This window comes from Equus caballus, chromosome 11, assembly GCF_041296265.1.
Source record: "Equus caballus isolate H_3958 breed thoroughbred chromosome 11, TB-T2T, whole genome shotgun sequence".
Lineage (NCBI taxonomy): Eukaryota > Metazoa > Chordata > Mammalia > Perissodactyla > Equidae > Equus > Equus caballus.
In genome coordinates this window covers 57,513,470-57,526,627 of record NC_091694.1, presented here as the reverse complement: position 1 = coordinate 57,526,627, position 13,158 = coordinate 57,513,470, and the positions used below count along the sequence as shown (strand labels likewise).

The following is a 13,158-nucleotide window of genomic DNA, read 5'->3' as shown; positions in this document are numbered from 1 at the left end:
GAGGAAGCTTAAGTATCTCGTTTCTGGTTACACAGCCAAGAAGCAGCTGGCCTGTCCTGAACTCCTGCTCTTAATTCTGTGCTATACTTTACTCCAAACAATTGTGTAAGGTGCAGCTTTACCACGTTAGGAACTTTGGTTAATTCTCTCATCTTTTGCCCTCTTGAGATATTAAAATGCATAACAATGATATCACAGCCGCAAGCAGGAACGGCAAGGAGAGCGCTGGTCCTCTCTCAGCGCCGCAGGAGGGGCGTCCTCAAGGCCAGGCTTCGCTGGGAGAGGACATCCACACAACACACTCCACGAGGGGCCCGTTCCCAGATTTTAAGAGTGTTTGACGTGTCCTTCCACTGTGCCAAGGAAACACATTAAAGCCCTTGTTGTTTAGTTGGATTTCTGACCCAACAAAAACTCCTTTTGTCAGAACTTCAAGATTTCCTGGTGTGTTACTCACACATATTTTCTATGTGGATAGCGGTTACGTTTCATTGCATACTGCTTGTGTATATTTGTGCCTGGAAGGATTCATTTGAAACTAGTAACTAAATATTTCTCTCCAATTTCAAAAGACCTCTGGGGAATTGATAATTGCTATTTTCATAGGCAACAGATTGCTATATATTGGACTGTCCATTTCCCCCAAACCATCTGCATTAGTTATATTATATTATATATTTGCCAGTCTACCTTCTTCATTCTGTGTTTCTCAGCAACCTAGTGAGATGAGCTGCGTCAAGGACTTGCGAGAGCTTGTAGACAGGAGGAGTGAGGACAAGAGAAGATCAGAACGTGGTAAGTCAGTCTGGTCTTTGGGGATGATAATTAGTTCTCAGAGTGGACAAGATGTGGGCCAAGAGTTGACTGGAATTTAACGATCTTACTTCTGAGCCTTAAGAAAAACAATTTAGGGACAGAGAGAGAGGCATATGCTAGATGAGGCACAGAGGAAGGCGTGAGTAAGCCCACCAGAGGGCTGCCTGGCCTCAAAGAAGTGTCATGGGAGCAGTGCTGGAAGGAGAGGTAAAGGGACTAGGGAGTGGGCCATGGGGCTGAATTTATAATCATTCTGTGTGAGGAAAACATATGTTTGTAAAAAGGCAACTCTATCCACTAACAACAGATGGAAGATACCCCGGGCGCTGTGTCTAGTGCTGGTGGGATCTGGCCGTGTGTGGTAGGAGTGGAAGGGACAGAGCGCATGTTGGACCAGGTGGCAAGGGAAATGGAGGTTCGGAGGAAAATTGGAGTAGGACTTGAGTTGGAATTTGGTACATTTAAGCCCCATGGACTTTTCCTGTTAGACGTGGTTTCACTTGGCCTTCAATGAAGCCTGAATCCTAGACAGTTGTGGCTCCAATCGCTGGCATTGTTGCTCTTTTCTGGGCACTTTCACATGCAGTGTCTCATTCGGTCTTCAGAGTAATCCTACCAGGGAGGTATATCATTCCTATTTTATGGATGGGGAAACTTAGGGCTCAGAGAGAGAGAGGGGAAGTGATTTGCCCACTTAAAAGCAGGAAGTGACATCTAACCCAGGCCCTTCTGTGAGCCATATTTGTTTGTCATATTTATCAGTCCCACATTTGCCATTTGACCTTCTCTGGTAGTGGCTATTGTCAAGTCAACTAGTGCATGGTTTCCTTTGTGTTCCGTACAAGTATGTAGCTTTCTGATGTTTGGATTTCCAATAGTCCTTAGAGATTCTAGGGGAAAATTCCAGGGGAAGTTGCAGTAACATCCATTTATCTAGTGATTCTGACCAAAGTGCCTGGGACGGAGCAGTGAATGTGATGGATGAGATCCCTGCTCTCATGGAACTGACCTCCTAGTGGGTTAAGGGAAAATAAACAAATGAGTAAATCATAAGAAATGTCAGTCAGGGATAGTGCCAGGCAGAGAATTGAAATAGGAGATGTGACTGGTGACTTGGGCTATGTTAGGTAGTCCCCTAACTCACTGAAGAATTTATGTTTAGGCTGAATCCTGACTTATTAGAAGCAATAATCCATGTGAAAATCAGGGAAAGTGCATCCCAGGCAGAGGGAGAAGCTGGGGAAGGACCTAATGTGGGAACAAGCTTGGTGTGTTTGAAGGAGAGAAGGCAGGCCAATGTGGCTGGTGTAGTGAATGATGGGGAGAGTGGCACTAAGGCTGGAAGGGTAGGCAGGGGCTAGATTGAGGAGAGCTTTGTAGGTCAAGGGGAGGAATTTGCATTGTATCCTCAATGGAGTGGGAACCATGGGAGTGTTGGCAATGGTATGGTTTAATCTGATTTATGTTTAAAAATGATCACTCTAGGTCCTCTGTAGAGAAGGAATTGTAAGGGAACAAGAGTGGAAGCAGGGAGATGAGTTAGCAGGTATTCAGGAGTCCAGCGAATAGGTGTTGATGTCTTGGGTGAAGATGGAGACGTAGCAAAGTTCAATAGTGGCAGAGGGTGGTGGGGAGAGGATAATGGATTGGGTATTCTAAGTGAAGAAGTAAGAGGAATCAAAGATAACCCTAAGATTTTTGAATTGGGCAATTTGGTGAATGTTGATGCCTCTCTTTGAGATGGAAAAGACCAGAGACGAACATTTTAGGGAGTAAGGTCAAGATTTCTGTTTAAGCCATGAAAACTTTGAGATCCTATTAGACACTCAAGTAAAGATTAGAGATGGCAGCTGAATATACAAGTTTGGACCTTGGGGAAGGAGTCAGGCTAGAGTTAAGATTTGGCAAGTAGATGAGATGTAAAGCCACAGAACTGATGTTACCTTGGGGACATTGGGAGATAAAAAAGAGAAGGGAGCCCAGAAATCATCAATGGGGATTGAGAAGGAGAGTGGCAAGTGACAATGGGAACAAAACAGGTCTGTGTGGTGTCACGGAAGCCAAGTAGGAAAATGTTTCAAGAACATGAGAGTGTTCTGTTCTATCCATGACCATTGCATCTTGGAAGGTAAGAGGGGAGGGCCCTGGAGTGCAAGGGGAGAGGTGTTCTTTGATAAGAATAGGAACACTTCATCCATCATAGTGGGAGGGAAGTCAGCGTGCACAGCAGTAGTTGATAGGTGTGATGGTGGGGAGACAAGGGAGTTCCTGATGGATTCTCAGATTTTTCCTGAAGGAGGTTGAGACAAGGACATCAGCCAAGAGTGAGAGGGAGAAGGAGGAGATGAGGAGGTTTGAGGTAGTTGTCTGGGGAGTGGGAAACCGAAAAGACCTGGAAAGGGAGGAGAGTAGGATGGGCTAGCTATGTTGACTGACTTTGGGATAGAGGAGCAGGAGTGCGGAATGTTAAACAAAAGGATTCTGCAGCTAGACAGCCTGAGTGCAAATCCTGGTTTGTCCCTCCATGGTTGTGTGACCTTAGACAAGCTACTGGGCATTCGTATGGGCTTTAGTTTCCTTGCTTGTAGGATGGGGATAATATAGTTTCTAATGCACAAGATTTTTTGAGGATTCAATTAGTTAATATAGGTTAGGTGCTTAGACTATGCCCAGTACATAGTACATGGCATTTCACGTGAGACCAGTCAGCACAATTGTTTTTCTCTCCCATATGTTTAGTTGCTGAATTGGAGGCACCCGGAAGAGCCCAAAGGTTGGGTTTAACTAGTACTAGGACTTTGTCATGCAAATATGATAGGCCAGAAGGATAAGGAGGTTAATGTTGTTTGTGAGGGATTATAACAACGGACCATGGAATCTAAACAGGATAAAGCAGGGAGCGAGGGCATGAAGGGGTGACAGAGGGAGGCCAGAGTGGATTGAAAGAGAGGAATTGCTAGATTGAGAACTGCTTTGAGGGTGAGCTGGAAGGATAGAGGAGGGAAAAGTTAGAGTGGGGAGCTCACAGTTGAGATTGTGGCTGTTGTGTGGTTATTGGTGACAATAAGAACAATGGACTGACCACAGGGCAGGTGGTGGAGAGTGAGAGGAAGGTGAGGTTAATGGAGGTGAGTAGATCAAGGAAGACTGGGCTGGAGATTTGCATGGATCATTCATGAGATGATGAAGAAACCACTGATGATAGTAGGAGTAATGGCACAAAGGAAGCCAGCGTCTGGGAGCTAAAGTTGTCAGTGACTGAGGGGCAGAGGCCAGGCGTCAGAACCTGTCAACAACCAGGTGGGTCAGGGGTGCTATAGACTGAGGCCACGAGCTGCAAAGAAGGAGGAAGGAAAATGGTTTGAGAAAGGCACTGGGGGCAAGGGAGGACAAGTACCCCTCCAGGTCCAGAAACCTCTGGGTCATGGAGGGAGAAACAGCCCTCCCTGGAGAGGCCTGCAGGGGACGTGGTGTCGTGAAGGCCAGGAGAGAGGCCACTTCCTTTAGTGAGAGCACTCTCAGCAGAAAGTCCCAGGGATGCATGGGGGTCGGGGTATCTCCAAATTTCAGCTGCTTATCCTCAGCTTTTCAGATTTTGAATACAATTTTTTCAGTTCACTCAGGGCTTTTGATCCCTGCCAGTTTTCTCAACATAATGTGCTAAATGCTATTTACAAGAGGGTCATTTTTGCCTTCCTCTGAGAGCACGGTGGAAGGACAGATTCTCCTCCTGGGTGTTGGGAAAGGTTTCCCTGAGTGGCTGAGCTATGCTCTGGGTTTTGCAGGACATGCAGTTCCTTAGAAGTGGGGAGTGGGAAGAGAATTCAGGGTAAAGGCAGCAAGACTCGCCAAGGAGTCGAGGCACGGGAGCTCGGCGAGTGCGGGGAGCGATGGGGTGCTGGGTGTGCGTGGGTCTGTGTGTGTGTGTGTGTGTAGGAGAGAGAGTGTACAGGGAAGAGTCGTGGTGATAGGAGCCAAGATTGGGAAGCTTTTCTGGGACAAGATTTTAAGGAATGTGCATTTTACTGCATAGGCCGTAGGGAGTAAATAAGTTTTGAACAGAAAGTGTGGCACGATCAGATCTTTCTCAGTTGGTTTCTCTGCTTAGAATGTCATGCCTGGTGTAGTACATGGCACACAATAAAGATTCAGTAAATAGTTGTTGAGTGAATATATTTATAAATGATCATTCTTGCGGCTGGGGAGGATGAGCTGGAGAGAAAGAGAATAGAGGTCAGAAGACATATTTGGGGAGTGGGGCCTGAATCTGGGGTGTAAAAGGGAAGGAGGAGTTGAGTGTCTACTTTGAGAGTTGGGAAGGATGGTGATGTCATCGACCGAAACAGGGCGTGAAGACAGAGGAGATGTTCACGGAAGTATGGGGTGACAACAGATACTGTTTTGAGAAAAAGGCAAAACACTTAGTGGAACTTGTTTAATTAGCAGTTGGAAATAAGAATCTAGTCTTAGAAGACAGATGGGTCCTAGGAGCATCTTTTGGTGATTATCAAGGCGCCACTGGTACCAAAGACTTAGAGTGATAAGGCCTTAGGGAAGTGATTAATTTTGACCAAACTCAAAGGAAAATGATTAATAATTCAGGATGCCAATCTTATAATTTATAATGGGACATATGCTCATGAGTTATTTCATATATCAATTTTCAGAAGATTGCTGAGTGAATAAGAGCAAAAGGAGCCACTTTTCATCAAGTCAAATAGCTAATGATCCCCCCTTTTTATTGACTCACTTCTCAGAGAACAAATATTGATGTTCCCAAGTTCGTGGTTAGGGTTAGGGTTAGGGAGGACGCTTTCAAACTTTGGAAGGGTCTTTTTCACTCTTCCTTGCTTTCTCAGTAGAAAATATGGGATAAAATTCGACAATTTCTTGATGCTCACACGAGCATCTGTGATTTTTATCGGGAGTGGTAATGTTGGAATGGCCTCATGACAGTTGGGGGCTGGGGTGGAGAGTTGAGACTGGTGGCCTCTTCACTAAATGGCTCATGCTTTCTGTGCTTTTGTAGTGAATTGGTTTGCTTTTCATAGTTCTTTGGTTCCCTCAGCAATCATGCATGTCTTGACAGTTGGCTGGAGTATTTTACACCTCCACGTTGGAGAGGGTTGCTGGGTGGTCTTCACTTGGTGCCCGTGCCTTGAGCTCTAGGCACCGTGCTTGAAAGCTGAGAGAATAGTTTTCATTGATCCCACTGGTGCTCTTTGCTGGCACATCCAGTCTTCCCAAAGCATTTCAGGTGTAGCATGTGTTTCTGGGCAATTTCCTTGTGCGTGGATGGTCTTGGCCACAGTGAGCTGATTCTTTTTAACTTCTTCCCTGACTCTTCTGTGACTAGGCTGGCAGTGGGGACTTTTGCTGTAGTTCTCCAGCCTGAAGTCTGTCTCACTTTGGTGCCAGGAGCAGTCTCTCATAGATTCTGTTTTAGTTTCTGGCCTCATCACCAAGACCTTGGAGCTGGTAGGAACCCTAGAGACCACAGTGGCAAATACCCTGCCTGCTCTTTGTCCATGAACAGAGGGAAGCAGGGAGGACTCTGTTCACCTCTCAGCATTGAGAGGGGGATGGCTTTGGCAGTTCTGGGATCTTTGGGAGCCTGGAACCTTCAGCAGCCAGCATTTTCTGAGCACCTTGCTATACAGAGGTTTATAAAAAGCAGAAGAATGCCAATGAGTTCTTCATTTTAAAAGATGCTGCCCATCTAAAATTGGAAACGCCTTCAAATCCCCAAATGGAGGCATGATTAATCCTGGTTCATTCACTGGATGGATTACTAAGCAGCCTCTAAAATAATTACAGGAATCTTTAAGAACATGAGAAAATATAACATAAGGTTAGAGCTAAAATGGTGGATTCAAAGGATATATACATTTTGTGACCAAAACCATGTAAGAACTGGGTGAGAACATACAGATAAGAGTTGTGTGATGGTAACGGGATTATGAGATTGAAAAATAACATTTCCCAAACTTTTGATAGTATATAATTCCTATTATGAGAGCATATACAAACAAATACAGCAAAATGCAACTGGTCATCATTGATGTGACACACGCCTTGAATTGCTTTTCTAGTAAAGGTGATGATTGGTTCTAATTCCTCCTTGCAATTTGCTAGTGAATGTCAGGGCCGGCCCCTGTGGGAAGGAGTACGGGACTCTGTTTATTGGGTAGAATTGTCTTTGCACAGCATTGAAATTAGGCCCTTCATTCCATCTTCCAACTTTAACAGTGCTGAGCATCCATCTACAAAGCTTTCTTTCCTTTTCTTCATCCCCAAGTGTTGCCTCTTCCTTTTACTTAATTTCCATTTTGTAAGTTGTTTTAGAACTAAAATTATGGCTGGGTATGAATGAAGAGCATTAAGGACAAAGTCCAGTGAAACTCTTAATTTTCAGGAGGGTGCCTTATTTGGATTGTGCGTCAACTGGGGACAACTCACCCCAGACAATTGGGAGTTTTGGTTTAATCATATTTTGGCATTATCTGTGACCCAAGAGTTGGATGCAATGTGTGAGGCATGGATTTTCTCACACTCTGGCATGAACTGGGAGCACTGTGTGACACTGAGGACATGCTGTCAACAGGCTGATGGGATAATCGAATCCTACAGAAGGCAGCTACTTCCGGTCTTTACTTCTAGGCAAAGTCTCAAATGCAAGTCAACTTCTTCAGAACAAACTCTGGCCTGGATTCCTCCTGCTTTGGGCATTTTAAAAGGAGGTGGCCTGGCCGGTTGATTGAGGCCCGTCCTGGGAAATGCCTGCCTGTTTCTCCCATGTGTCCTCTAGGCTCACAATGCCCCATTGTTCCAGTGGAGCAGGACTTCCTTTTTCTGATTGATTAGACGTTGTGAGACCACATACTTTCATGATCCCATTGCTCATGAGCCAGCTGTCAGGCAGAGAGAGGGTCTCTGAGCACAAATTGCTTAAAGCCTTTCATGTTTGGTTTCCTGAATATGAAATTAGAAGGCTATTTCTTGTTGCCTGTTTCTCCATATCTTTCCTACCTGTCTAGCCTATCAACGTACAACCTACCCCAAAATGTCCACAGAAGGAAAGATTGAAAGCTCTCCTCTGATTATGTCTGTTTGGCTTGTTCTGGAAATTTCGTTTTAAAATTTGAAACAATCTATGGATAATATGGCCACATGTACTTTGTGCCTGATGGGTCTTCATATGACATCTTAAAATGGGGATTTTAATATTTATGATAGAGTATTCCTCAGATACATCTAAAATTCAGATTCATAGTTATACCTGATAAGTATACAATACCCAGTGCTTCTCCCTGTAGTGAATTTGTCAAGTGTTTATTCAGCCAACTCAACATTGTAGTTCATATGCAGACAATACTCCATCTGGAAACGGTCTATAAGATTCGCCTACTAGAAGAAGAAAGTGGACCCTGAGCAGAGAAACGCTTCACTCAGGATTTGAAAACATTGAGGGTGGCATTTAAACCATGCCCACTGCTCATCATTCCTCTTCTCCTTCAAGACTCAGCACAACCATCCTCTCTTCTTGAACCTGTTTCTTGACATCCCTCCCCACGCGGGCTGAGTGAGGAAGCTTGTGGTCTGTCTCCTCATGGGGCTCTGAGCTCCTTGAACCAGGGCTCTGCCTCATTCTGCTTTGTGTCCCCATCAGCTACTGCAGTGCCTGGTACCTGGAGACACTCAGTACCCGTCTGCAGAGTGACTGATGGCACTTGTTTTGACCTATGTACAGGGACTCCTTTGCTTTTGTTTCTGATGACTTAGATGACATGGATTATTCTTATTTGTTTTGTTATCGGAATGGGAAACAAACCCGCTTTGTGGACCCTTGACATTGAGAAGGGTAGACTCCCAAGGCAAGAGCTAAGTGTGGGGAATCCACAATGGGTTCTGGGTGAGCACAAGACCGGCACCTCTTGGAAGTGTAGTGTTTGAAGCTCAGTGTAGGTTTGTTGAATGCATGAATGAATGAATGCGTGAATTGATGTTGCATGGCCATAGATGCTTGAACTCTGTTTCCACTGTTGTGTCACTCAAAGTACACATATAATCATTAGAGAAAATATGTAGGGTACAGAAGCATTACCAAGAAGCAGCATATCCCCCTCCCCCACACTGTGAGTGGTGAATAAATACTGCCAGGTCTGTGTTAGAAGATGGGCGCTTCTGATTAGACTTCCACCTCCCCACCCTAGATGTGGCTAGAGATAGTTGCTTCTCTCTGGAAAGAGGCAGGCTTTATATTAGAACACGCTTACTACTACCAAAGCTGCCCATCTTATGCAACTTGACTTTTTAACAGAGTGCAGTAATGGGCTTGCTTCTCCTCTCCTTGGAGGGTGTGTGTTTGGGGAGGGGCAGTGATGAGGAAGAGAGGGTGGCCAGCATATTGTTGCATAGGGAGAGGGGGAAAGAATGCCTCCTCTCTCCCAAAACCAACTTGTCCCTCCCCCCCCGACTCTTCCCTGTCTTAACCATTCTAGGACTCCCCATGCTCCCCAGTATCAGTGTCACTAAAGGCACATCAAACCATTACCTTGTGTGCAGCCCCCTAGAGCCCATTAGGGAGAGGTGGGGCTATGGCAAGAGTTTCCATAGCATCCATGGGATAGGGGCAGGGTAAAGAGGTGGAGAGAGTCATGAGGAGGCAGGGCTAACGGGAAGTCTGTCGGGTGTGCACTGTATGTCCCCAGCTCTGAAATGCAGGGGGTCAGAGCATGCACTTGACCTGAAAGATTGGGGGCTCTGTGGGTCTCCGGGGTAGGCCACTCGGGATGGAGATCTGCACGCAAACCATGCACTGCACCAAATTGATGCAAGGCCGGAATGGTTCTCCAGATCTTAGAGATAAACCTTCCAAAACACTTCTGGCCTGAATGGCAGCTTCCTCTTCAGCCAAAAATAAATGAGGACCAGCCAGAGGGCAGGGTAGGGCAGGGGAGGAAACGGGAGGTTGAGGAGGATTGCATGCATCAGCTCCTGTTTGGGAAAATGTAGCTCTCCTTCTGGGGCCAGACAAGACTCTGAGGTTTGGCTCAGGGAGAAAAGTGAGAGATGAGACACAAGCAAGACAAGATGCCTGCAGATTGGAGCAGAGAAGAGAGGAAAGAGGCGGAAGAGAGGGAAACAGGCAGTCTGGACTCCAGTGGAGCGCTAGGCCCTCACATTGGCTTGTTCCACGAGCTGCCCTATACAATGAATGAATGAATGAATGAATGAATGAGTGAGCGAATGGTTTCCTGGTCAAACGAGATTAGGGGATGCTGCATTTTAATCTGCTGCAAATGAGACTCGGGGAGGCTTCATATCGATCTCCCTTTAGGAGAGTCACAGAACAAGTTAACCTATTATAGTCTCTCCAGAAGTCCTGCACTAAAGGAATTTGTTTAACGTGTCACTTTTTCCAACTTACCTGATGAGGACAGGTCTCCTGTTAATATATTAATATTGCACAACAAGACAGACTATGCAAATGGTGCCCCCTGGATTAAACAACCTATGTGGCCCTATTGGGTGACCCTTGCCATGGACTTTGTTTTTTTCCCTTTAACACCTGTTAACATCTTGAGAGATTCTTGCATTCTATGGAACACAGCTTAGGAAACACCAAATTAAGATAATGTCTTGCCCATCCCGAGTATGAAAATGACACTACTTTTACAGCGTAAGTGGGACAAAAGTCTGAGGGGTGTTGACTTATGCTAGTGCACTCACCCATCAATCCTGTCTGGAACCAACAAAATCCTTTTGCAAGATGATTTCCTCAGATAAGGATGCAGCTTGTGGTGGTGGACAGAGGGCGGGATTAGCTTTGCATGAGAATACCATCCACACACACAGTTTTCTTAGCTCAGTACTTGAAGGCACTGGTTCTCCTTTGATCTAAGGCAATTCTGGTATTGGCAGGTGGCGGTGGAAATGCTCCGTGGTCATTTTAACGTTTAAAAGCCACTGATATGCAGTACTGAATATGTGTAATGAAGAATTCTTGAATGAAAATATGTCTTAGAACTGCAAAAGGACTGAAATGATCTCCCGGACCTGTCTACTATCTCTTATAAATCCTCAGTGTTTTTTGGTTTAGGTTCTAGAAGAGCAGTTCCCAGACTTTCCTGCACATTAGAATCAAGCTTTTAATTCCAATGCCTGTGTCGCATCCCATTCCAATTAAATCAGTGTTGTGGGTGGGAGCCAGGCATTTGAATTTTTAAAAGATCCCCAGTAATTCCAATGTGCAGCAAAGCCGAGGGACCGCTGGTTTAGAAGCACTTTGGTTTCCAGACATTTTATTATAACAACCATGCCTCTGTGAGAGGAGCCGCTCAGGAATTCATCCTCATCTCGTCAGTGAGATCGCAGAGGTCCTAAGAAGTTAAGGATTATAATCAAGTTCACAAATTTGTGTCAGGTTCAGGCAAGTGTCACTCCTTTGAATTTATTTAAGCCAAACCCAGGATATCAGACTAGATTCTGGAAATGACGGGGTAAGAGATTGGATGGGGGGTGGGAGGAGCTGGGCTTGAAAACTAAGTGGATTGAACATGGGCCTTTGTGCCTGTAGGAGAAACAAGAAAACCACTTCAATGTTGTGCCTCGTGCCCCTCCCATCAATGCTGTTTCTGTCCGTAGACTGCTGGTTTGCATTTCATTTATGGGCAGATAAAATGGAACCTTTGTGCCAGAGTTGAAGGAAATTTTAAGAGCCCACAGCTTGTCTTCAGACTTAATGTCAACTATTTGTCTCTTTTTATTTTCAAACAAACAAGTCCTCCCCAGGAGTTTTGAGGCTCTCTCAAACATTCCCTCCCTTGGTTTTATAGTTTCCTAGTCCCTGCATCAACAGGTATGGGAAAAACCTACCAGTCTATAGAATTGTCCCGTCAGACGGAAGACTGCTGTAGGAGCCCACAGAGATATGGTGAGAGACTTTGAGCAAGATGGCGGATCCTACAAATGCACACTCATGTTCAAACAAAGAGTTTTCTAATAACTGGGCTTCTTTGAGACTTCAGGGTTTGTTAACTAGAAACTTAGAAGCAAGGATGAATTATCCCAAATTCCCCAAATATCACCAGCTCAAAACATTTTTCCACCATCTGACATGACTGATTAATCCTACAGTACTATGGGGAGAAGTACAAACACATTTCTAACAGCTCCACACATGTGGAAGATAGGTGAAGAACTCTCTTTCATTGGAGGTGGGCGGGCACGGGCTGGGTGACCACTAGGACGACATACTCTACTAAGGACTTGGAATGGGTGACCTGAAATTCTGACATCCTATGGTAGGTCTTAGGAGGAGAAGTAAGACGCTTCAATTCCCTTTTTTAAACAGTTATTATTACATGAAGCTGTCTCTAGGTTAGAGGACTATTTGAGCATTATTTCTTCCTAGCCTCAGAAAAATAATATTGTGAATTCTCCTAAAAATGTATTGCTATGAAAGATTGCCCCTGAGACTTGACAGGAGGGATTTGTAAGACCTGGATCTGAGTAGGTTTGACAAAAACTAGTTTTTTATTTTCTTTTTCTTAAGAGTATGAATGAATCTCTAGAATGCTATCCTTTGTTAGGTGTGTTATAATAAAATGCTGACATTACGAATAATTTACTTTATAAATATAGTGGAATTTAAGGTTGCTCCTGCCAATACACTTACTTGCATTCCACAATGATTCCTTGATTAGGAGAAAAAAGGGGTGGAAAGGTTGGAATTGCTTCTCTCAGGAGAGTGTTTCACACATGAGGAAGCCATCCCTCATCTATGTTGCAGCTGAAAGAAAGATTTAGCACCATTAGTCTAAACCAGGGCTACTCAGAGTCTGGCCCTCAAACGAGCAGCAGCACCTGGGAGTTACTTAGAAATGCAAATTTTCAGGTCCCCCAAACAGACCTACTGAATCAGAGTGGCTGGGGAGGGGGGACCCAGTGTCTGTGTTTTAACAAGCTCTCCAGATGATTCTAGTGCTCAACAAAGTTTGAGGGCACTGGCCTAGACTGATGGTTCTCAAAGTGTCGTCTCCCGACCAACAGCCCCAGCATCACCTGGGAAGGTGTTAAAACCATTGGAGACTCTTCGGTCCTGGGCATTGGCAGGTGATGGTGGAAACGCTCCATAGCACTTGTAAGTTTCAAAGGAGACAGAGATGGTAAAACTGAACATGCAAAATAATGAATTCTTGGACGAAAATTCTCAGATGTGCATTTTCCAGTCTTAGAATAAGAAAGGAACTGCAAAGGTCTCCTGGACTTGTTTCTTGCCTCTAGGAAGTTAATAATAAAACCTTACAAATCTTCAGCGTTTCCCTCCCCACCTTTGGT

The 13,158-nt window shown here is 44.9% G+C and overlaps 1 protein-coding gene and 1 long non-coding RNA gene across 7 annotated transcripts in view; one reads left to right on the top strand and one right to left on the bottom strand.

Annotated features, from left to right (window-relative positions):
• CDRT4 (CMT1A duplicated region transcript 4) overlaps positions 1 to 13,158 on the top strand; it is a 54,098-nt gene that overhangs the window by 22,221 nt on the left and 18,719 nt on the right. For 4 of the 6 annotated variants that reach the window (XM_023653535.2, XM_070228213.1, XM_070228214.1 and 1 more), the window contains exon 2: positions 714 to 795. The exons of the other annotated variants lie outside the window; for them this stretch is intronic. In XM_023653535.2, the coding sequence (XP_023509303.2) occupies positions 726 to 795 (70 nt within the window). In that variant the 5' untranslated portion in view covers positions 714 to 725. The remainder of the gene's footprint in view (positions 1 to 713; positions 796 to 13,158) is intronic. 6 annotated transcript variants of the gene reach the window in all.
• LOC138916324 (uncharacterized) overlaps positions 1 to 13,158 on the bottom strand; it is a 38,819-nt gene that overhangs the window by 8,493 nt on the left and 17,168 nt on the right. The window contains exon 2 of the long non-coding RNA XR_011423503.1: positions 12,497 to 12,610. This is a non-coding gene — a long non-coding RNA (uncharacterized lncRNA). The remainder of the gene's footprint in view (positions 1 to 12,496; positions 12,611 to 13,158) is intronic.